This window comes from Sorex araneus, chromosome 1 (assembly GCF_027595985.1).
Source record: "Sorex araneus isolate mSorAra2 chromosome 1, mSorAra2.pri, whole genome shotgun sequence".
NCBI lineage: Eukaryota > Metazoa > Chordata > Mammalia > Eulipotyphla > Soricidae > Sorex > Sorex araneus.
In genome coordinates this window covers 198,415,483-198,439,751 of record NC_073302.1, presented here as the reverse complement: position 1 = coordinate 198,439,751, position 24,269 = coordinate 198,415,483, and the positions used below count along the sequence as shown (strand labels likewise).

Sequence of the window (24,269 nt, the reverse complement as noted above, 5' to 3'; positions counted from 1 at the left end):
ACACAGGACCCGCACAATTCCCTGGGCTGCGCTGACATGTGAGAAGGGCAGCAATAACTCAGAATCCCATGCTTAACTTTTAAACATTTAAAAATTTGTGCCCTGGGATCTGAAATTTCAATAGATCGTTTCTACAAAGATTCTAAGATGCTGTCCTGGCCTGGAGAATCACTAAAACGTCATTTGAATCACGGTCACAGGTGCTTTCTCTTGAAACTTGCCTATAGTGGCCTGTTGGCAGATCAGGTGGCAAATGTAGCTACTGGGTGAGCCCAGACACAAAATCATCTTTACATGATAATTACTTGAAAGGGTTTCACTTTAAAGGGCTCAAAATCCAAGGTTGTTTTTTTTGTTTTGTTTTGTTTTAAATCAAGGGATCCAGGAAAGCTCTGTGTCTACCTCCTGCTATGGCGCAGTCTGTGGCAGATGGGCCCTCGGGACTAATGAGCAAGAGGATGGACAATGCTTTAGAGAAGGAATGTGACCATGCACTCATCCTCTGGGTGTGTCTTCTGACACATTCCCACTGACATCACTGGGCATTTCTGGAAATTACAAACTACAGGCTGATGACTTTGAGCTAAGAGTAGTGAACCACTAGAATAAACGCGTCTTAATGTTGGCACCGGCTGACCCTGGTCAACCATGAAGAGGCAGCACCAGGAAAGTAAAGGTTTGAGTCAAGTGCACTTGACCTGGCCCCAGAGGCCCTCAGCATGCAGACTGGAGCCTGCTAACAGGCACCCTTCCCAGGAAGACGTGTCTGAAGGGATGCTTTTGATTGAAAAGGGTGGGTAAGTGCCCTGAGTGGGCCTGCATACATGTCTGTAGGCAGATATGCATGTGGACACATGTGCCTCCCCAGGAAAAGGAGGAATATCTCACGATGAGTGCACGTAAAGGTTTAGAAAGGGTGATATGGGAACACTAATAAGTTTGACCAGAAGGCTCTCTGGACACATACCAGAGAAACTAAAATATTGCTTATCCTTTCTTTCCTGGTCACTTCTGCTCTCACTCAAGTGGGGGTTATATTTCCCCAAATCTTAGCAAAATGACAAAAGAGGGTGGATTTATATATCTTAAATTGAAATAAGATTTTAGCAGTAGAGAGATAGCCCCCAAACAACCCAACCTTTTTGTTTGTTTGTTTAGTCAGAAAGCAAAATCTAAAATGGTCAAGTTTCTACTTAATATACTTAATAAATAAGGCGAGTGTAAAGTGGATTGCCCTGGCAGTCCTCGAGATGCTGAGATACAGTTCTCTGCAGTTTACCTGAATGAGATCCAGAGAGGGAGCTGAGAAGTCTAGCCTGCGGGCTTGATCCGTCAAATAATTCTACCAAGTCATTTCGCGTTGTCTGGAAATAGACAAACTGTCCAAATACCACTGCAAAACAAGAGGATCAGGCAAGATGGGATTTTAAGCAGGAAGGTTTTGGTGGACCTATTGATCAATATGTCCAAAAATTTGTGATTTCATGAATCCTATAAAAATCAATTAATTATTAAATAATGTGATGTTGAATTTTAGTATCTTAAACAATTTAATATGCTTCTCAATTTAATAAAAGGAACACAATTATTATACTCTGTATAGTTTGAAGACTAAATAAATGTTACTTTTGTTTTCATAAATACTGCTCAAGTTAGTGGCTTGTGGTCAGGAATTAGCTCTATGTATTTGTCATTAACATTTCCTTCAGTGAATTAAGAGCTATAGGATGGGGATTCCTGCTGGCTGTTAAAGCATGCTATTTGACAGGGATTGAAATGTCTTCACTTGGATTCTCATCAGGACAAGTTCCTGTGAGCTTGTTGAGCTTATACGTGTAGAAATCCATCGCAGGAACTGTGATTTCTGATGGAGGCTACAACGTGCCAAGGTCCATTTCCAAGGAAAGCCTGGAAATCCCTCTCCAAGTAGCGGCTTCACCCACTTAAAATGATTTTTTTTTAATTAAGCCACTGTGATTTTCAAAGTTGTTATACTAGAGTTTTTTCAAGCATAGTGTTCCAGCACCCATCCCACTTACCAGTGTCACCCTCCCCACAGTGTCCCCAGCTTCCCTCTCACCCCCAGCCTGTCCCTTGGGAGGCTAACAAATCTATTTTATTTTACTTTTTCTATTCGTGGAAAATGGAGTTATCAGAAAATAAATCAATAAAGGTCAATATGTGATGACTGATTGCTAAGTGATTTGAACCAATATAAGTTGCTGATTGTGTATAAAATCTAAGTTAAGTTGCTGATGGTGTATAAAATCTCTAGCAGGCTAGGAGTAAAGAGACCTTCCTTAATCCAGAGTGGGCTGCCGAAACATCAGCGAGTGCCACACTCAGTGTCCGTGTTGGGAAGTGTGTCCTGTCTGGTAGAGAAGCTCTTTTAATGGTTCTTGCAAAACCATTTTGGAGGCTGTGAATTCCCTAAGCTGCTGCCTGTCTTGAAGATCTGGATTGCCCCTGATGGGGACAGACCTGAATGATAATGTAGCTCGACAGATTATCTAGGTGAGGTGCTCATTTTGTTGAAGTTTTGTATTATATTCCTTCATATAGGAGACTCATTCCTTCATAGGAGACTCTGGCTCATATTGACCTGACAATGTCCTTTATCACCCAGAACACTTGAATTCAGTGCCCATTCACAAGCAATGGGCCACAGTTACTGTTTGGGCATCAGGCCGAATCCAAACTCCCTCTAAATCATCCTAGATCAGAATCAGAGGGTTCTCGTCTGTGTGCTCAAGAGGACCTGAGGCATCCGAGGCAGAGCCACACAGCATGTGCAGAGCCTGGGATGGAAGCCTGCATGTTTGCAGGTACAATTCTTATAATGGTGCCCACTCAGCACAGGCACATTGCAGTACCCTCCCCCCAACACACACACGTGCACACACGTGCATATATGCACACATGTGCACAGATGCACACAGGTATACCCATGCTCTCAATCACATGTACACATGTATACATGCGCACACACACAAAACAGGCGCACGTGGGGACACTCTGAAAAAGGATCAGCAGTGGGTACTGTGGGCTATGTTTGGAAAACCTGCTCCTTCAATGCAGCTTGTATGCTTTTTTATAATAGCATATTTGGAATTTCTGCTTGAACAATGAACAGAAAATCTTCACTGAAAGAAACAGGACAGGGTTAGGTAGAGTTTCTTACCGAATTCCTTGGGCACTGTGATGGAGTAGAGGCAGATCTGGCCAGCTGTGTAGTTGTGCGGGTAGTTCGGAGACAGGACCACGCCCTCTGACCCTGTGTGCTGGCCTCCACAGGGAGCTGAAAGCAGAGACCCTGTCTGAGCTGCACTGACCGCCTCTGGGCAGAGAGCCCAGTGGGAACACCGTGTGGGTGTTCGGGGAGCCCCCTGCCAGGCTTCTTGGCAGTCTCAGAAGTGATTAAGGTTAAGGGTGTGTCCTGGGGCTCTCAAGAGAGCAAGAAGAACAAGAAGATTGAGCAGGCAGGAAGCAAAGTGACTACCTGAAGGGAGAGCTCATGCTACTATGACCCTCGCAGCGGCAACTACAGCAACGAAACAGCAACAACTACCCCAGCAATGACGGCCATAGCAGCAACAATCACACCTCCAGCAGCAAAAGCAACTACAATGGCACCAGTGGCTACACCAGCAGCAACTGCAGCAGAAGCTACAACTCCAACAAGCAGAAGCAGCTGCAACAGAGGAACAACCACCCCAGTAACAGTGACTACAACAGCAATGACTACCACGGCAGCACCAACTATAGAACACCATAACAGCAACAACCATTACAACAACAGCAGCAACTACAAAAGCACCAGTAACTACCATAGTAGCAACAGCCACAGCAGCAATAACAACTGCAAGTACCACAGCAGCACCAATTGCCACAGCAACCACTACCACAGCAGCAACTACCACAATAGCCACAATAGCAATAGCTATAACAGCAGCAACAATGACAACTACAATAGTAACAGCAACTACAACAGCACCAACTAAAACAGCACTATTAGCTGCAACAGCAGCAACTACACTTGCACCGGTAGCTACAATCACAACAACCACAACAGCAAAATTACCGCAGTGACAATGATCACAACAGCCACAATAGCAATGACTATAACAGCAGCGTTGGTTATAACTACAGCAACTACAACAGCACCAACTGCAACAGCAGCAACTACAACAGCACCGGTAGCTACAACAGCAGCAACTACAATAGCAGCAAATACAACAGCACCAGTAGCTACAACAGCAGCAGTTACAACAGCAGCAACTACAACAGCACCAGTAGTTACGACAGCAACAACTGCAACAGCACCGGTAGCCACAATAGCAGCAGCTATAACAGCAGCAAACACCACAGCAGCAACACCAACGACAGCAACTGTAGCAGCAACAGCAGCAATGGAACAGCAATAATGACAATAGCAGCAACAATAACAACAACATGACAGGAGCAACAGCTGCAGCAGCTGTAACAGCAAGAACTACAATAGCAGCAACTATGTTGGCAGCACCAGCCACAGCAGCAAGGCAGCAGCAGAGCAGAGACAAACTACCGGCAACTTCTAGAACCCCTGCCAGTGTCCGGCAGACAGCGAGCCTGCCCAGAATTTCGGAGCCTCAGGAACACAGCTGTTTGCTGCTGGTTTCACATTGCTGGAAAACTTGCTGTGCTTAGATTGGCTTGACCTGACTCGGGGTGTTGTTTCTGCTTGTCAGCTGACCCTGGAAGTCCCTTCCTCATTACACTTTTCTGTTCTACTGCTTTTGAGAGTCTCCTTTTCTCTGGTTGATTTTGTTCTGGATCAGTCTGAGTTTGAGCGTGCCTGTTTAATGAGCGCGCTCTGATCCCAATGCATGCATAAAGAGTTTTCTCCCTCCAGACGGACAGATTCCCTTTAACAAGATGGTGGGTCTGAGGAGGTGCCTCTTCACAATCCCTCGGGTTTCCCAGACCAGGCGCTGATCACGTGAGTGTGGTTCCAGGAGCCTGGGAGACCCTCAGACCCCCGACCTTGTCCATCTGTTACTGATCAACGAGTTTCTCAGCTGAGTGTGGCTCCACTTGCAGAGTGAGTGTCACAGAGGAGTTAGTTTATCCTCCTGCTAAGTCTGCATTGTTATTTTAACATTTTAAACAGGTATACTTTATCTTCGTTTTTAGTCGGAGGTACTCATTTCCCTGAGTTAAAGCCCCAAGCTGGAAGACTCCAGTGAAATAACGGAAAACTCATTCTGCTGAGAGAGTGTCCAGTGGTTCTGCACCATGGGCTGGGTGGGGCCACTCTGGCCCACATACAGGTGAGAATGAAAAATCTGCTCACCCAACCTGACCTTCAAGGTAGAAATAGTGACAATATTTCATTCGCAAATGCTCCAAAATAAAATTTTTAAAAAGTGCAATGACAAGTATAACTCATTTCAACGACTAGAATGTATTTTCTATTGGCATAAAGTTTGAGCAGAGCCCTGTGCAAATATCTTCTTTCCCTCTGAAACAGTCTCCTACTTCACATTTGGACAACACACATCAGGGACACATAGAAATCCCTCAGCTGGACCCTTCCTGGGGCTGGACTCAGCTGGGGACGCGACTGGACGTGCAGCTGAGAGCTAACACCAGGATTTGCCTCAGCCAAGGACAGGGTCAGGGGAACATCACTCTTTCATCACAGAAAGCATAGGATCAGTCCGAGAACTGAGCACACGAGTCGCTAGCGTCCAGAGTGGCTGCCCGAACAGGGTTCTGCACCTCCTTTCCCTGGCGAGAGTAGGTTCCAGGCCACAAACATAGCCGAGCACTCTGGAATGAGCAGAAGTGCAAACAATGTTTACTGAACTCCTCAAGCATCATCCTGCCCAATACTGGCTCATCAAAATACCAGGCCTGGTTTCCTGCTGGGAGATTTTCACATGGACAGGATATTGAAGGAAAACAAAGGTGGACCCACTCTACGTGGTTGGCATCTTTAATAGACTTTGCCTGGCTGGTTTCCACACAGAGGGACCAGAAGCCCATATCCGAGTTTGGCTCACCAAACCCACGTCTCAGAAGCAATGGGATACAACCGACTGAATGGAGACAGGAGAAGCATAATCAACAGAGCTTTCCACCTTTGGAGCTGTCTGGTACCTCAGAAGCTGTCACTTCATGAGCTGCCTGTCACCTCAGGCAGCTTTCTGTCGCCTCAGAAGCTATCTGTCAGTTTAGGAGTTCTACATCATCTCAGGAGCTGTCTGTCACCTCAGTAGCTGTCTGTCACTTCAGAAGCTGTCTGTCACTTCAGGAGCTGTCTGTCACTTCAGGAGTTCTATGTTATCTCAGGAGCTCTCTATCACTTCAGAAGCTACCTGTCACCTCAGGAGTTTGACACTATCTCAGGAGCTACCTGTCACTTCAGAAGCTATCTGTACTTCAGGAGTTCTACATCACCTCAGGAGCTATCTATCACCTTAGGAGCTGTCTGCCACTTCAGGAGCTGCCTGTCACTTCAGGAGTTCTACATCATCTCAGGAGCTGTCTGTCGCTTTAGGAGCTGTCTGTCACTTCAGGAGTTGTCTGTCGCTTCAGGAGTTCTACGTTATCTCAGGAGTTCTCTGTCCCCTTAGGAGCTCTGTCACTTCAGAAGCTGCCTGTCACTTCAGGAGTTCTATGTCATCTCAGGTGCTCTCTGTCACTTCACAAGCTGTCTATCGAATATTATTTGGGTTGAGGGGACCAGAAGCACCATGAACTGTGGGAAAGGGCTCCTTTTGTGAATTCAGTGCATTTAACTAAAGAATCTCTGGGTAACCTCCAAATATTCAGGGTCATTTTTCTCCACAGACACTTGGATTGACTCTTTGTAATGTGGGCATCTATACAGGGGAACGGAGCCAAGAGGTCTCTGTAGCTGAAAGAGTAGCATCCAAGACCCCAAGACAACCAACCAGACTCCGACTGCAGCCTCTGAGCCCCACTGACCAGTTCAGTACATCCCCCCAGCCTGGACCTGACTTTTGTCTCCAGGTAAGAAGCTCAATTCACTGCTTAGTGGCAGCAGGATACAACTGACTGCAGACAGGAGCATGAACAAGAGAGCTTCTCCACTTTTGGAGCTATCTGGTACCTCAGAAGCTATCACTTCATGAGCTGCTTGTCACCTCAGGAGCTTCCTGTCGCCTCAGAAGCAACCTGTCACTTCAGGAGTTCCACACTAAGTGGTTACTTTAGTGTCTACGTAAGGAGCCACAGATAGAGTGGGCAAATGACCACCATTTCTATATATTCTTTATGCCTGTACATGATACGTGTGATGGAGGCAACCAGAGTGCATGCCTGTGTGTGAAGAGACCATAGAAATGTGTCTGTGACATACCACACATGTTACACATGCAGGCATATATGTGCCTGTGCGTAGGAGGGAGAGACTGAGAAAGAATGAGAGAAGAGACAGAGAACATGCCCACAGAGGACCACCAGCGTTGTACGTGAGACATAGCACCAAGCTTCTCAGACTGTGGGGCTCCTGTCACTGAGCCTGTCCTCAGGGGAGATAGCACAGAGCCAGTCTCAGCACCATCCCCAGCACTCCTGGGCCCAAAGAGCACCCCAGTGCTGGGCCTGAGTGTTGGCCCAAGCATAGGAGGGGAGGGGGTCAGGAGTCCTGGGCAGTGCTCAGGAGCACCCAGATCGCTTTAGAAGAAATCTTTAAGATTCAGTGTTGGTGAATATTTGATCTGCCGATGTGTCTATGCCCATGTACCAGCAGCCATAAGAGAATGTACCCAGGACGCGTGGAAGACATATCTGTGGGACTAGAACACACAGAGGCGGCATCAGGCAGAGGACCCCGGGGTGATGAGTGGCGAAGGCGGACACCCGCTGGGGCTGCGGTGGGGGGTTGTGGGCAGGGGGACGCCTACCGCTGCAGGCGGGCAGTGCGTGGCTCCAGGCGGGTTTGCCGTCCGCCCCGATCACACAGCTGATGGAGGGTGGGTCCCCCATCCTGTAGCCGGAGTCACACTGGTAAGTCACGGTGGAGCCCAGCTTGAAGTCGGACCCGATCCTCGTCCCGTTCATGATGTTTCCGGGGTCGAAACAGGCTTCCCGAGGCTTCTCTGCGGGAGAGACGAAGGAGCTGCGTGAGAGCAGGACCTGAGTGTTGGGGCTCAGGGCAGTTCCCAGAACCGTGAGGAGACAGAGACAGAGACACAGAGGCAGAGGCAGAGGCATCAGAGACAGCCCTGGGCAGAGCTGACACTCGCTGTGAGAACTGACGGGTAGATCAGCTGGATGATGGCTGTTGGGGGGGTGGGGGGTGGTCGGCGCTGCTTCTGCGGTAGAGTCTCTGTCTCTGTGAATGGTTCCGGGGCCCAGGCGGGGTCTCAGCAGGCGGGCCCAGGTGGGCTCTGCAGGGCGAGGGCTCCTACCTTTGAACTCGATGGCGAACCCCGACAAGCCCACAGAGGCGTCGCTGCGGAAGGCCAGGAAGAGGCTGTTGCCGCTGCTCTCGATCCTCTCCGGCGCCTGCGTGCCCTGGAAGCTGCCCACCAGGGGGCTGTTAGAGTCGTCACCCTCGTAGATGTGCAGGAAGTCGTAGCTGGGCTCCATGTTGAAGCTGCAGGAGAGAGGAGAGTGAATGCGGCCTGCGGGCGGCTCCGTCTTCCGGAACATTCCAGGGTGGTCCCCGGGGCAGCTTCCTGGAGGCAGGGCCCCTTGTGAACCCGAGAAAGATGGGTAAGTCTCACAGCAGGTGGATGACGCATAGACCGACAGGCTGGCGTCAGTCTGGGACCACTCAGAAAAGGCCAGCAGGATGCAGGCCACCTGGGGACCAGAGGTTGGCAGGGCAGGGGGCAAGGGACAGCTCAAAGGGGCCTGTGTCCACCCACTGGTGCTCGCATGGCCCATTTCAGAAAAGTGGGTCCTGGGTGAGGTGGAGAGAGGTCAGTGCGGGACACTCTGGGGCCTGTGTCTTGGGGGCCTTGAGTTTCCCTCCCTCCTGCCTTTCCCTCTGCCTTTCCCCGTGTCTCTTCCCGGATGCTCAGGCCCAGACCAGGACGATCTCTGCTGCTGTCTGGCAGGCCCAGGGGGCGCGGTGTGGGGAGCAGGGCCAGGCCCCTGACTGCAGGACCAGCTCATACTCTTTCACTCTCCCCTCTCCAGGGACGCCCACCGACAGCAGCTGTGATCGGGCACCCTTGAGCACCAGTAGCCTGGCCTGGTCCCCCAGCCTCCTCTCTGGGGACAATTCTGTGTCCCCATGTCCTCTGTCTGCACTCAGCAGACCCAAGGAGAGCCCACCACATGCACAGCTGGCACGCTTCAGGCACAGCTGAGGTTCCTCGGGACACTGTGGGTCAGGTGCAGCTTCAGGGCTGAGGGGGGCACGCCATCTCCTGCTGCAGGGCTGAGGGGTGCACGCATCTCCAGCTGCAGGGCTGAGGGGGGCATGCATCTCCAGCTGCAGGGCTGAGGGGGGCATGCATCTCCAGCTGCAGACATGGTAGCCCAAAGTACTTCTTACAGGAGGCCCCTTTCTGAGTTTTCTGAGGGGGCTGCCTTGCCTCCCTCCCCCCACCCACCAGTCCCTAAAGGCTCACTCCCTGGCCCTGAGGCTTGTTCTGTGAAGGCGGGTCTTCCTGGAGTGGAGCACTGATAACCCCCCACGACATCCCAGAAGACAGCCCACAGATGCTCCCTGGGGTGGCTGTGCTGAGCGGCACCATCAAGAGCTCATCACAGGTCATTTGTCGCTGCTCGAACACATTCAGGAAATGATGGCTTATCAACGCTACTTAGAACCCGGCTGTCGTGGTCTGAAATTACACCGAGTCAGCTCTCATCAGGGGGAGAGAGTGAAAGATAATCACAGCAGGCCGGAATATTGCTGCGAGCGTCTCGGAAAGAAAGAAAGCATGCACAATCAAGAGATAAATAAATGTAATTAGACCACTTTGCCCCGGGGAGCAGAGAGATCAATGGGAAAGGCTACAAAACACTTAGTTTTTAAAATATCGCTCTGCTTAGATCAAAAAAAACCCAAGATGTAAAGTTGGAAAGATCTCGAGAATTAAAACAGTGCAATCGCCACGTACAGAGTATTAATAGGATCGTCCCGCAGAACTTACATTTGTCAAAACAGCCCTCACAGCTGCACTTGGGTCGCTGAGCCCAGCAGGCACGTTATGGCTAATTCCAAGCCCAGCGATGCATTCAGACTCAAGGGGACCAGGCGGGCAGCTGGGCCCACCGTGCAGACTGCCTCGGTGACGAGACCAAGGGGCCAGAACGGACCTGTCCCACACCTGGGGAAGGCGTGGGGAGGGGCCTCGTTCTGCAGCCGCTTTCTCTGCCCTAGGACGGGCTCCACAGTTTCTGGGACTCCTTGTCCGGAGGGCTGACCCTGGACGTGGTCCCATCAAGTCCTGCACTGTGGCACCTCAGACCAGCGTGTTCCAGGCCCAGCTGGGCTGTGGGTCAGGCCCGAGAGAGGAGCCGCCCCCACAGCACCCCCAGGGGGCGCCACTGTACCTTTTGAAGATTAAGGCGATGACAAAGTCGGGGTTCACCCTGATCCTCCAGTCACACTCCTTCCCAGGGGGGTAGGGCTGTGGGTAGTTGGGGGACAAGATGACGCCCGCTGGCCCCGTCAGATTCCCGCCACACGCCGCTGCCACGGGAGAGAGAAGGAGGTGTCAAGTAACTGGCCACGAGGACCACGGGACCCCAGAACTTCCCTGTGCTACAGCCCCTCTGTGCACACACTCATGTCACACACACTCAAATACGTACTCACGTATGTGCGTCTATACACGCAACACAACACACCTAGTCTGCACGTCACATGCATGTGCACACACATGCCCCTCACATGTGCACACGCACACACTTGCACACACAGACCACACCTCAGTGGCAGTTTAGACACAGGGGCACACTTTCAGTGCTCCCCGACGTCTGTGCCACTAAATATGCACATAGCGTTCTTGAAAACCTAATTTTCCACAAGAAGAAATATAATAAATCGCCTTATCATCGCTGACTCATCTGAAGCAAATAACATGGGGGAAACTGTTCACAAGGTTTCCTGACGCATCAGGGGTCAGGCACTCAGGAACGATAACGGACACTCAGAGATGGTCGGTGGCCCTGCCCACACCCGGCCTGTGTTCCCCCAGCCCCCACAGTGCTGTCTTCGCCCATCCCCCGAGGCCAGGACATACAACAGGAGATGGGATCTGTGTGGGGCCAGGATTAGGGCCCAGGGTCACAGCACACGGGGACAGGATGAGGGACCCAGGAGAGGGGAACAGTGGGGCCCTTGGGGGCCCTGCACAGAGCTGCACCCTCAAGGGTGCAGAGCACCCATACAGACTATACTCCCAGGAAGGAGGAAGTGTGGCCCAGATGCCACAGAGACACCATGGAGAACAGACACTGCAGAGAACAGAGACACTGCAGAGACGCCACAGAGACACGGCAGAGACACTGTGGAGTCACTGCTGACCCATCTTTCAGCCTCACCCACAGTCCTGTACATGCATGGGAACCACGTGTAAGAGGACACGTGATTTCTGCTCTTCCTCTGAAGGAAAGCGTAGAAACTGTCTGCCATAAGCACATACGGACTCCTCATAAGGAAAAAGCTAAATAAAACCACAACCCAAACCCAAAAGCAAGTGATCCAAATCTGCAGAGCAGAGGTGTGTGGGAACAGAGAGGCAGGGGTTGAGCGACAGGCTCCTGTCCCGGGCCTGAGTCTTGTTTCTGGAAACAGGTGTTCCAGCGCCTGGAGTGGGCGTCGTCCTCCTTCCCTCAACACCCTCCCTCTGCCTTTCCTCAGGGAGTGGGGGGAGCTCCCAGGGCTCCCGTGCTCAGCTACTGTCTGTGTGGATTCTCCATCCTGTCAAAAGGAGGACCTGAGAGAATCTTGCAGACTGCATCAGTGGGGAAGGCCATCAAATGTCACAGGTAAGTGAATGCCAACAGAGGAGCTTCCAGAGGCAGGAGGATAATTGCTGGCATTTGAATAGATTCTTCCTTGGGCTTCTGATCACATCGAATTGGGGGAAAAAAAGGACATAAGAAAAGCACCTTTGCTAATTAAAAAGCAGGCTGAGGGTTGAAAAAGATTACTGCGCTTATCAGTAATGTCTCCACTTTAGGAAAGCAACAGAGAGATCTCCCCCGCCTCCTGATGACTCAGCTGGAAATAAAATTCACGACTATATCTGCAAAACGTTCCAAATGAAATGTAGCCTGGATATTAAATAGACATGCAGAGCCCGTCCCAGCATGCGTGATAATCAGCCATCCTGCCAGTCCCTTCATCTGCACATACATTAGAAGGACTTGGCAAAGGGCATGGTGCCCGCTGACCCTCTCTGGGGCTGCTGGGAGGGCCATGGAGGTCACTTGACACAGGACATTCTCTCCTCACAGATTGATTTTCAAACAGTCGATGGAGAACAAACAAAGCCCGGGAAACTCCATCAAAATAATAAATCTCAACAGCAATTCTTGAAAAAAGTGGGGAGAGGTCTGCTCAGATGGTCAACAGCCAAAGGGATCTTCTACCGACAATTACACGTGATGGTGCTAAAAGGCTGCCGGGGGTGGGCGATTTCCTATCACAAAAGCCTGTGAAACCGAGTCCCATCATCTTAGCAAGTTCAAGCTAGAGCGTCTCAGCGAGCTTCAGAAGCAACTTCCCTGTGCTCTGGCTTTGACATAAGTAGCATCATTTCTAGGGTGGGACATTTGCTTTTAAGCTGCAGATACTCCAGAAAAGCCACATGACAAGAAAAAAGCTGTTTTGTATTAGGTCCTTTCCTCTGCAGAACGTGAGTCCCTATCGCACACCAGAGCACGGGCAGGCAGCCTAGGAACTGTCAGCCCTGGAATTCTAAGTTACAGTGATCTGATGGATCCCTCTTTTTCACAGGCGTGAGGAAAGATAGGAAAGGTCAGGTAAATGTCAACCACCAACACTGAGTGAATGACTCTTGCATGTCACCGAGAAGACAGGGTGGAGAGACACACAGCCACGGGCCTGTGCTGTCTGCAGGACCCTGCAGGTGAGGGGTGGCCCCTCTCGGGTACCCGGCACCAGCAGTCCCCAAAATGCAGTGCCTACCGATGCACGTGGGAGGATCCGGCTGCCAGAAGAAACGGCTGTTGAGCTGCACACAGGTCACCTTCGCCTGCCCTTGCAGCTGGTAGCCGGAGTCACACTGGAAGGTGACGGTGTCCCCTGGCTCTCGGCTGTCCCCGTAGCGAGTGCCGTTCTGGGGCATGCCTGGGTCGTTGCAGGTGGATGCGACAGAGGCTGCAGAAGGAGGACAGGGCGGGGTGCGGTCAGTGGAGAGGGTTGTGGCTTGGTGCCGTGCTCAGGGAGCACCAGGGGTCTGTCCTGCCCCCAGAAGCATGACAGCACGGCCCTGCTGGGCAGCAGAGTCCTTCTGGCTTGTGATGGACATGCTGCCACAGGAGCCAAGCCCCGGCAGAGCACACACGTCCCCTCAAACCTCTCCAGAGAGCATATCCATGAGAACATTCTGGATTCCCACGATGATGTCACCAGGCTCAGAGAACCTGAGCAGATCAGGGTGCCCAGAGTCTGTGCTCCCTGGCCACTCCGGGTGGGTCTGTCTCTGGGGAAACTGCCAGAGAGCTAGGCGTCCCTCTGTGCAGGCCCTGAGCCCACAGCCTCTGCTGGTGACAGCCTACAATAGCCCCTTTGCTCTGGACAGACGCCCATTCACCTGGAATCATCTCTCCCGCTTGCCGAGGTCACACTGCACCATGCCAGTAGGCAACTCTTAGGGAAATAAAGGCCTGTCCATGCTACACTCAGCTCACAGGGCACGCCCAAGCCCTCCCCCCTCTGTCTGGCTGTCCCTCTGCAGACTCTGACTCGGGGACTCAGGCTTGTGGCTCAGCACTGAAGCTCTGGGTTTGGTCCCCAGAACCACATGCAAAGAACGCTAAGGCTCCAATTTGGACGTGGCGTTAGGGACTGGTCCTGATTTTCGTGAAAACCCTGAAGATCTTGCCCTTCTGTAGAGGAGAAGAATTAGGAGTTTCACCTCAGTCTAGCGGAGAACAGACTCTCCCATCAACTGGGGACTGGGGCGGCAGAGATGCAGAAACACGACAGTCTCATGGTTACCCCGCAGACAGCGAGTGACATGGTCCCAGAGTTGCCCCTCACCCGCACCCAGGGTCTCTCTCGCACACCCGGATCCTCGATGCTCAGTGGGGTGGCTGGCGGGTGGTGGGCGTCTTCACAACCCCAAACTGCTGCTCTCAGAATTAGGAGCCTCACCTCAGAGGCCATACCTGGAACCTGCTTATCTCTCAACAGACCCTGGTTCTGCACCCCACGGGGCCCCTCTGATCGCCGCCAGGAGACATCCCTGAGCACTGAGCACAGAACCAGGAGTCAGCCCTCAGCACCACTGCGTGGGATTCCCCCAAATCTCTCTCTTGAAACGAAAACTCCATTGTAATACAAATAAGTATGATTTAGTACTATTCATAGTCAAAATAGCAATAACTGGAAAATAAAATCATTATCTATTAGGATGACTTAAACTATTAACATTTGGAAGATCAAGAAATCATGAATAAAGCTCCTGGTATAATTTAAGGTCAAGATGAGTGGTTCTGACTTCTTTTGCAAATTTCATCTCAATGTTCATTGAACGTAGAAGCACATAATCCCCACCGAAGGAGCTCGGGTGCAAAGGTGTGTGCACTTGCACAGGATGAGGATTTCCACACAGGCCGCAGCCTTGGGGAGCCTGTTTCTGAGAATGAGTGATGGCGTCTCTGCTCCACCACGAGGAGCGAATGTCTCCTCTCTTTGTAGGTCCTTGATGTGCATCGGGAATGAAAGGCTCGTGGAAGCCTGGGGCACAGCACTGCGCCTAGCTCCTTGGCACTAGTTGAACCCAGCGTTCCCTGAACTGGGCACGGTTCATAGGGCACATTCCCTGACTCAAAATCTCACAGGTGAATAGCCGCAGACGATTGGTCCACAGGCCTGGTGTGGGCCCCGGGGCCCAAGGCACCTTTCAGGAGCTGAGGCTCGATCCACTTTCCCAAGGACACCTCCTACCTCTGAGCAGAATCTCACTTGGACTAGCTCCGGCAGGAACAGAGAGGACGACGGGAGAGTCGGCCGTGCAGGCTGTTGCAGAAGCAGCAGGGAGGGGAGGCCACGTGACTAACAAGGCCGGTTCACTAGTCAGGACAGCGCCTACAGGTGAGTTCGAGTGAGACCGTCTAACTCCGTGCTCGGAGAGGACCCGTCTCGCTGATGCTTCTCCGAGGATGGGGAAGACCAGGAAGCGAACTTCGAACTGCTTTTCTTCTGAGAAAGATAAAACTAGACCCTGAGCCTCTCAGACACCCCGTGGGGGCGAAAAGCAGGAAGTTTCAGCTTCCAGACAGAACACTCCTGACTCAACTTGCTCTGAAATACTTTTCTCCAAATGGGATTAGGGCGACTCTCAATCCTTCCAGTGATTTGAGCCACTTCTGGCCTCTGATAAAGCGTGTGGCCCCTGCCACAGCGAGAGTGTGGGTTCCATGGCCAGGGGACAGTTCCAAGGACAATGTCCGAAGACAGAGACCCTCGAAGGTCTACCCCGCATCTCGTCTTCCAGAGCCCGGAGCTCCCTGCCCAGTCAGAGCTGTCCAGCTGCCCTCGGAGGGGACCCAGCAGGGGGCAGCGTGGGCACTGAGTCTGGCCTTCTATTGTGAGCTATGGCCCCTCGCGCTCTGGTTGCTGTGAGCTTGTTTTCAGGGGGCACGGGGCTGCCTCCCCTTCCTGAGCTACGGGATGGAAACCCAGAGTGGGGTTGGAGCCTGGGGGGCTTGTGCTGTGGAAACAACAGTGAAGAGCACTGTGGGAGGAGGCGCCTAGCCACAGAGAAGCAGCCGATGCAAACCGCCATGTGAAGGAGAGGTTCGGACACCAGGCAGGACACAGTCCTTAAGACTCCCAGCGCTCCGTATAATCTGCCACTGCAGTTCTCGGCGACGTTCTTCAAAGAGAGACATCAGCCTTCACGATCGTTCGTCCTGACAGGGACTACATAGTTATGACAACGCATCCCGAAGTAAGGTCCTCGAACCTGAGTCTAAATCGGGCTCTACAAGGAGAAGGAAACTTCAGCACTCGGCAAACAAACAAACAAACAAACAAAACCCCAAAAAACCCTACAGCCCCTTTGATCTTCCAATGGGGAGAGTGAATTTCATCAAAGGCTTCATGCCAGCAGGAAGGACGGTTTTCACGCAGCCGCTGGTAAACTGGGCCACACGCACGCCTGCCAACGCCAGCCAGGTCCAGGGTCACCTTTCCCCAAAATTATTCTCATCAGGTAGAACCAGGGCGTCTTGATCTGTGCAACATGGTTCTTTTGTTTTAAATTAATTGGCTTAAGTTTCCATTTTAACATTACTCTTTAAACGTGATCCAAAGCTTCATAGTTGATTGCTGGAACAAGAAAACCAGCGCCCCCCGGGAAAGCCCCATGTAGGGGTCCCAGACAGTCTGCAGCTCTTTCTGGTCCTCAACCTTCTTTGCGTGTGGGACACTCATTTTGACAAAGGGATGGTGGGTGTAGAGTATTTCCGAGACCAGAACCTCTTGTTGGTGAGGGTGTCTGCACCTTCCTGCAATCCCACATCACCACATCAGTGAGAAACAGCAAATCCAGCCTGTTTGCTCTCCGGGAACAGAATCTACGAGCTCTTTAGAATTCCATTTACAACTTGAAGTCTCATAGCAGCAGACATACGTAGATTCAGAATGTCTGTTAGCTTCATGGCACAGGCGATCCTTTATTCAGTTTTGCTAAGTTTCCAGTTTGTTTATACAAAATGTGACAGTCACAGCCATGCTCTCACCCGCTCCTTGGGGGTTTGCAGTGGGTGGGGTCCTGCACCCTCTCCTGAAGGCAGAGACAGAAACAGACTCACAGGAAATGCTGAGTGTCAAAGCTTTCTCCAAAGGTCCAGTCGCCGAAGCTCTCCTGAGAAGGAACACATAGCTGACATCTTCTGTGGGCTTTAAAACTATTCGGTGGCTGTGGCAATGCCCAGGAACAGGATGCTGGCAGGGCTGAGCGAAGGTGAGTTCATGTTTTAGGATCGGCCTGTTGTTCCACCAAGTCACACCCCCTCTACCATATCGCCAGGCAACTGCCTGAAATGCCACCACAGGCCCGAAAATGGAGCACTGGACAGTTGGCCAGAGAAGAGCCAGCATCCATCTATGTCCAGGCTGAGAGTGATCAGCAGGGATCCCCAGATGCAGAGTAAAGTGCCAGTCGAGTGGTCAGGCATCTACCTCTGAGCGCTGGTCATCAGAGTTGGGCAAGGCTCACTAGGCTTTCTCTTAGCCTGATCACCGATGCCTCCTCAGCCCCATCACTGACGCCTCCTCAGCCCCATCACTGACGCCTCCTCAGCCCCACCCATCACTGACACCTCCTCGGCCCCACCCATCACTGATGCCTCCTCAGCCCCATCACTGATGCCTCCTCAGCCCCATCACTGACGCCTCCTCAGCCCCACCCATCACTGACACCTCCTCAGCCCCACCCATCACTGACACCTCCTCAGCCCCACCCATCACTGACACCTCCTCAGCCCCACCCATCACTGACACCTCCTCGGCCCCACCCATCACTGACACCTCCTCGGCCCCACCCATCACTGACACCTCCTCGGCCCTACCCATCACTGACACCTCCTCGGCCCCACCCATCACTGACACCTCCTCGGCCCTACCCATCACTGACACCTCCTCGGCCCCATCACTGACGCCTCCTCAGCCCCATCACTGATGCCTCCTCAGCCCCATCACTGACGCCTCCTCAGCCCCATCACTGATGCATCCTCAGCCCCATCATTGATGCCTCCTCAGCCCCATCACTGACGCCTCCTCAGCCCCATCACTGACGCCTCCTCAGCCCATCAGCTAACACTGACACTGATTTTCATGTGGCAGTTGACCTTTGAGGTAGGTCAGTGAAAGGCAGGACTGAACCAAGTCAGATGTTCAACTGTAGACGCACGTGGGTCCAGTGACTGTTGTATAGATCCACAGCCATGCAGGTGGTGCCTGTTGTATGGACTATAGCCATGCAGGGGAGTGTGTGTGTATGTGTGTGTGTGTACGTGTGTTTGTACAGACCCCTGTTGTACAGATAAGGCTGTACAGGTATGGTGGGTGTAGCTGTGTAAATTTTTGTTGTACAGCTATGCAGGAGTAGTTGTGTGTGCCTGTGCATGTGTGTACCTATGCAATATACAACTGTTCAGGTACAGGTGTATGTGTGTGTGTGTGCATGTACAGGGCTTACTGTACAGCCTACAGCCGTGCAGGTGTGTGTGGGGTATGAGCCTGGGGCATCTGCTTTAGCACTCCCTCTGAGGGTCACACAGCCAGGATTCTGCTGCCTAAGATGATGGGTAAGTGATCAATACCCTTCTCATGGATACACATGTTGTTTCACGTGTTCACATGACACACACATGGGTGGGCTTTGTTGATGTTGGGCACAGACTTGTGGAGAGTTAACCTCCTTTTGTTTTGCTGACTGAGTTTATCATTTGGATCCGCCCCTCTAATGTCAGTTATTTCTCACCCTCCTCGGTGAGTTTGCATGTTATTAGGGAGGACAGCTTTAAGTCACTTTAAATGCAATTGGACACACACCTCTGGGTGATTGCTTTTGTAATCAGACTCATCCCTAGGAATGCAAATGGGAGAAGAAATATACAAAACTAATTATTTTAGGGAATTCACAGTCTCAGTAGAGCCAATAACTAAAATATATTAAAAATCAGCAGAAAATGAACCTAGATGCAAACACGAGACACGGGGAGTGAAACAAAGACCCCCAGCGTGGGGCAGAGGACACGTGTCACTATGGATAAGAGGAAGAAGATGGCAGAGACAGGCGTGAGAGTTGGTCACCTGTCCTGGCATGGTCTCCTGAGAGGAAGGCAGCGGCGAGAGGAGGAAGGAGCCTGCAGCCCTGAATAAGAGGGCAGTGGGGCTCAGGGACATGCAGTGGGTGAAGGTGGCATGCTTGGCGCGGAAGGCCCCTGGAGGTCAGGGTTCCAGCCCAGACAGGGAGTCTGGCAGGGGGTGGGCAGACTTGGGCACGCTCTGCAGCCCAGACCCCCGCCAGCTCCAGGAAAAGCCAGGATAGAAACTGGGCCATGTGGTGCGCCGGTTACAGATGTGGCACCAGCCGAGCAGCTGCTGGAGGGGCCCTGGGCACCTGAAACATGGCAGATGGGGCCGAGGTGCCAGTCACACCCTGGGGGCTGCGCCTTGTGTCCTGTAGAGTCACAGGGGCACAGCAGAGTGAGGAGGCGATGGGGCACAGCCAGGGAAGGGCCTGGAGCAGCCGCCTGGTCAGACGGTCAGAGGGCACCCTGGGAGGGCAACCCTGGAGGCCCCGTGAATGCACACATGTCACGTGTCAGTTACATGCCTAGAGCGGTAGAAAATGATTCATCCTCCAAGATGAGAAAGTGCACGTCCAGGTGAATCCCAGCTAGACCCTTACGTTTCCCGGGCCGGGGGCCACAGGGCCCGCTGCACCCACAGGCAGCCCCTCTCCAAGGACGAGAGGGTCCTTCTCCCTCTCTCATCCAAAGACCACCTGCGACAGCTCACAGGCCACAGCTGGAGACACTCCCACTTGCCAAGCCTGAGATGATGGGGGCCAGAGGGGAGGGATACAGGGGAAGGGCAGGAGAGGGGAAGGACAGGGAGAGGCATGGGGGAGGGACAAAGGAGGGAACCAGGGGAGGGGCATGGGGAGGGTCACAGGGAGGGACGGGGAGAGATGCGGGCCCTGGGTCGCGCCCAGCTCCACCTACTGGAGAACTGGATGGAGAAGCCGGACTTGCTGATGAAGAAGTCGCTGGAGAACTGCAGCGTGAGCGAGTTGAAGGTGCTGTGGGTGTCCCCGGGCAGCGCCGAGCCGCTCCACTCCTTCAGCAGGATGGCACTGTCCAGCGGCCCGTCCCACACCTTCAGGATGTCGTGCGCCAGCTCCGTGTCGAACACGATGAAGTGCAGGCTGCAGGGACAGAGAGCGGGCGCAGGGAAGGCTGGGCGGCTGGGCCGGGCAGAGGGCTGGGCAGCTGACGGCGGGGCTGGGCTCCGGGCTGACTCTGGGTGGCCACTGTGTGGTGACACGCCCACACGGAGCTCAGGGCAGTGATGCCATTGCCGGGACAGTCACGGCCGCACTGAGCTGACCCAGCTCGGGAGGGGATGCAGGCAGGAGGGCGGCGTGGAGGGGAGGGTGCAAGCAGGAAAAGCTGCCTTTCCCATCCAGTCTGGACGCTGCAGGCGGGAGGTTTCAACCCCCAAACACAGGGCAGCTCCGGGGGCCCTGACCACGGCAGAGGGACATCTGGGGGGGCTGACGTGCACCAACACTGCACCCGCGTTCCAAGTCTGCGGGGACAGTTTTGCCTGTGTTTGATGCCTCTGATACTTCCACACTTTGTGAGCTTTATGAAGGAATTCCTCTCAGTGCCGCGGAAACGGCAAGTCCTCAGGGACAGAAAGGCCACGAGGGAGGGCGCAGACAGCACCCCTGCATGCAGGCCCCGAGGGAGGGCGCAGAGACAACCCTGAGGGCAGACCCCACCAATCAGGCCCGAGTGCACATCGGTCAGGCCCCGCCCCACCAATCAGACCCTGCTCCACCCACCAGGCCCCGCCTACCGGCCAGGCCCCACCCCCACGCTCAGGTGATGTTTTCTTTTAGACTTCAAAGGTTTATTTACTTAGAACTTCTCTTGCAATTTTATTTCCAAGAGCTAGAAGGAACTTTAAAGGTGTGTCCCTCGGTGCAAACCAGTGTAAGTCACTCTTTGCAGGTGAATCTAATACCTCATTCAAATTTTAATAAGAAGAGAGAAACTAAATTATTAAAGAATGAGTTGAGGTAATAAAAAATTTATGACTTTGCAATCAGTGCTGACTTTAATATTTAGCCATTAATGTTGTAGAAAAAAGACAAGTGCCAATTAGCTGTTTGGGGGACTTTTTTCTTCTCTCATGTTTAAAATGAGAGTTCACCTTAAAAAATATGTGGAGGGGCTGGAGTGATAGGGTATTTGCAGGAGGGCGTTTGCCTTGCAGAGTCCACTCGAGTTCGATCCTGGCATTCCACATAGTCCCTGGAATTCCTGAGTGCAGAGCCAGGAGTAAGCCCTGCGCATCACTAGGTGTTACTCAGCCCCCCAAAAGTCAATATATATGCATGTATATATATAAGGTCTTTTATATGTATTTAAAATTTTTATTTAAAAAACTGTAATTTCCAAAGTTATTTATGGTTGAATTTTAGGCATGAATTTTGTATGTAATCAGATTTACGCTGTTTCCACGCGCCTCACCACCAGAGTTCCCTCCCCTGCATCTCCCACTTCGGGCACGAAGTCCCCTGAGGATACAGAGTAAAGCGCCAGTACCTGATGGTCCTGCCCGGATCCGCCTCGATCACCCAGGTGCAGTGCAGATTGTTGTCGTAGGGCGCAGGGTAGCCAGGGGACAGGATGCGCCCGGAGGTGGCTGCCTGGATCCGGCCCCCGCACTCCGCTGCAAGGGACAACAGTAGGTGTGGGAGGGAAAACGCCCCCATGGGGACAAGCAGGGCCCCTCTGCTGGAGGGACACAGCAGGCCCCACCCACCGATCAGGCCCCGCAGACAACGCCCCGCCCACACCCCAAGCAGGCCCCGCCCCTACCGGGGAGGGCACGCCCCACAACCAGGCCCATCCCCAACAAAGGACCCAGCCCCACCCCCCACTGAGTGTGCCCCGCCCACAAAACAGGCCCCGCCCCATGATCATGCCCCACCCAATCATGTAGACCCACACCCCACATAGCAGGCCCCGCCCAGGGTCAGGCCCCGCCCCACCACGCAGGTCCCGCTCTTGAACAGGCCCTGCCCTGATTCCTTCTTCCCAGACCATCCCTGGCTCACCCACGCAGGTGGGCACCGGCTGGTCCCACACCCTGCGGTCCCCGCTCAGGCAAGTAAGGCTGCTGCTGCCCCTCATGGCGTAGCCGGGGTTGCAGCTGTACACCACGGCCGTGTCCGAGAAGTGCCCTTCGTCCCGGATCCTGTAACCATAGTTGGGGGTTCCCGGGTCCTCGCACTTGAGCAGATCAAAACCTGGGGGGGGGGAGCAGTCGGTGAGAGACAGGCCCGTGCAGACCCAGGTAGGGGCTTGCTGGCTGCCCCTGGCAGAGCCCAGAGGAGAGTCTTCTTTCCTGGGGAGGGTTGTGCTCAGGGATCACTCCTGGTGGGGCTGGGGGCACCCTATGGAGTGTCAGGGTGGGCCTGGGTCAGCCACATGCCCACCGAGCACCTTAACCTCAGCACTCACCCCCGCTGGCACCAAGAATCTCTGCAGCATCCCGAGGGTATTTGTGCCCCCAGCACCTAGCCCTGCCCTCTGCATTTCAGCACAGTCCTTCGTGGGACTGGTGGGAAATAGCATCATTCTGCAGTGATGTGAAATGGATCTATGTCTGTTGGTGTGGTTGATTCAAAATAGCTCAACAACTGTTAAAACGATTTTTGTCTAGAGCAAATCTGGAGTCCACCCCTGCCCTGAGGAGGCTTGCCTATCCCTATCCCTAAGGGGTCGGAAGCGTTTGCTGTGAGGCCAGAAGCTGAGCTACAGCTGCCCACGGGAGTGGTAAGTCGCCATGGGAACACCCCTTGGTGCTTGGCTTCTGGAGAGTCCAAGAGGGTGAACTGGTGGCTGGAGTCACTCTCAGCGCATGGGGGCTTGGAGGCCACCTGTCCCTCCAGGCGTCTCCTACAGCCACAGGCAGGACGTGGCCATGGGCAGCGCTGGCTGGAAAGAGCCTGGATTTCCAGCGAGGACCCTCGTGGCTTTGTGCGCCAGGAGTCCAGAAGGTTCCGTGTTGAGGGCCCTGAGCTGGCCCTGCAGGGTGGGTTCTCCTCTTCCCTGGGGACCTGGGGCACCGGCCCCTGGAGCTCCATCTCTGGGCAGACGCACGTCCACCTCCAGGTTCCCCACTCCATGAGCTCTGAGAGCCTGAGTAACGGAGGCCATGCCATCGCTGACTTCCAGAACACTCTGGAATGAACCTCAGCCCTGCCCTGAAGCAAGGGCGCTCGGTCTGGGGACTTTCCTTGTGTGGCAAAAAAATCCTCCAGTCATTTAAGCAAACGTCCTGTCCAGCAGCAGCCATGCCCAGAGAGGGGCTGGACATGCTTTCACGGCTGCCTGCAGTGAAAGGAACAGTGGCAGGACACTGACAGGTTTACACCGTATCTGCACGTGCTCCCAAGTGGTGCTCAAGGGCCCTGGGGCCACCCTCAATGGGATAATGGTAGAGCCCATATACCCAGGAATCTCAGTGGTTCTTGACCTACCCACTGAACAGTCAGTGTCCAGGCCTGCCCCCAGAAATAGCCGGAGGAGAAGGAGACGGCGTGGTGTGGTACAGGGCGGAAAGCAGAGACCTCAGGGTCAGAGTCTGTGTGTCCATCCTTTGCCCTCGAAGTAGCAGGTAGCTAAGGGATGACGTCGGTCTTCAGCCACCCAGAGGGAAGGGCCATTCAGGACGAGAGAACCCAACCACACACACGTTCCTTTGGGGCCCACCGGGGGAGTTGGTAGTGAATTTCCTGAAATCTCTGATTCATGTTTTAAACACAGGCCCTATTAATCAGGCATGGCATTCTTGGTGAAGTGTGTGTGCGTATTTGATTTTCAAATCATTTCTATTGAATTACTATAATAGAAAATCATTCTCTATTTTATACTTACAAAATATGTTTTTTTCAGCTAGCATTGGGATTAGTTTTGAATTGATATTTTGATCAGCGATTCTTTTATCACTGATGCTGTTATTTGGTGATTATGTCGCCTTCCTTCATGGATACAGACCTCTGAATTTTCCAAAAAAAAAAAAAAGAAAATTCTTAGTCAGCTGGATGGGGGTCACATTGCAACAGAAAGGTGGATTTCGGAGTGCTAGAATGAAGCATCAGAACATCTGTATGAGAGTGGAGAGACCATGGGTACCAGCCTGATGATGCCACAAGAATGGGGAGCCCAGGGGTACAGTCCCATGCACTTTTCCCTGCAAATGTGGTGCTTCTTATAAATGTGTCATGAGGAATCACGGAGGCAGGGAGAGCCCGCTAAGCAACCCATTTAGATCATAAATGCACCCA

At 52.9% G+C, this 24,269-nt stretch overlaps 1 protein-coding gene across 2 annotated transcripts in view; it reads right to left on the bottom strand.

Moving 5' to 3' along the window:
- CSMD1 (CUB and Sushi multiple domains 1) overlaps positions 1 to 24,269 on the bottom strand; it is a 980,559-nt gene that overhangs the window by 103,693 nt on the left and 852,597 nt on the right. For both annotated transcript variants that reach the window (XM_055136180.1, XM_055136183.1), the window contains exons 24-32: positions 22,035 to 22,226; positions 21,520 to 21,646; positions 19,909 to 20,111; positions 13,130 to 13,321; positions 10,525 to 10,663; positions 8,421 to 8,608; positions 7,914 to 8,108; positions 3,182 to 3,298; positions 1,280 to 1,393 (exon numbers count right to left, since the gene is read on the bottom strand). In XM_055136180.1, the coding sequence (XP_054992155.1) occupies positions 1,280 to 1,393; positions 3,182 to 3,298; positions 7,914 to 8,108; positions 8,421 to 8,608; positions 10,525 to 10,663; positions 13,130 to 13,321; positions 19,909 to 20,111; positions 21,520 to 21,646; positions 22,035 to 22,226 (1,467 nt within the window). The remainder of the gene's footprint in view (positions 1 to 1,279; positions 1,394 to 3,181; positions 3,299 to 7,913; positions 8,109 to 8,420; positions 8,609 to 10,524; positions 10,664 to 13,129; positions 13,322 to 19,908; positions 20,112 to 21,519; positions 21,647 to 22,034; positions 22,227 to 24,269) is intronic.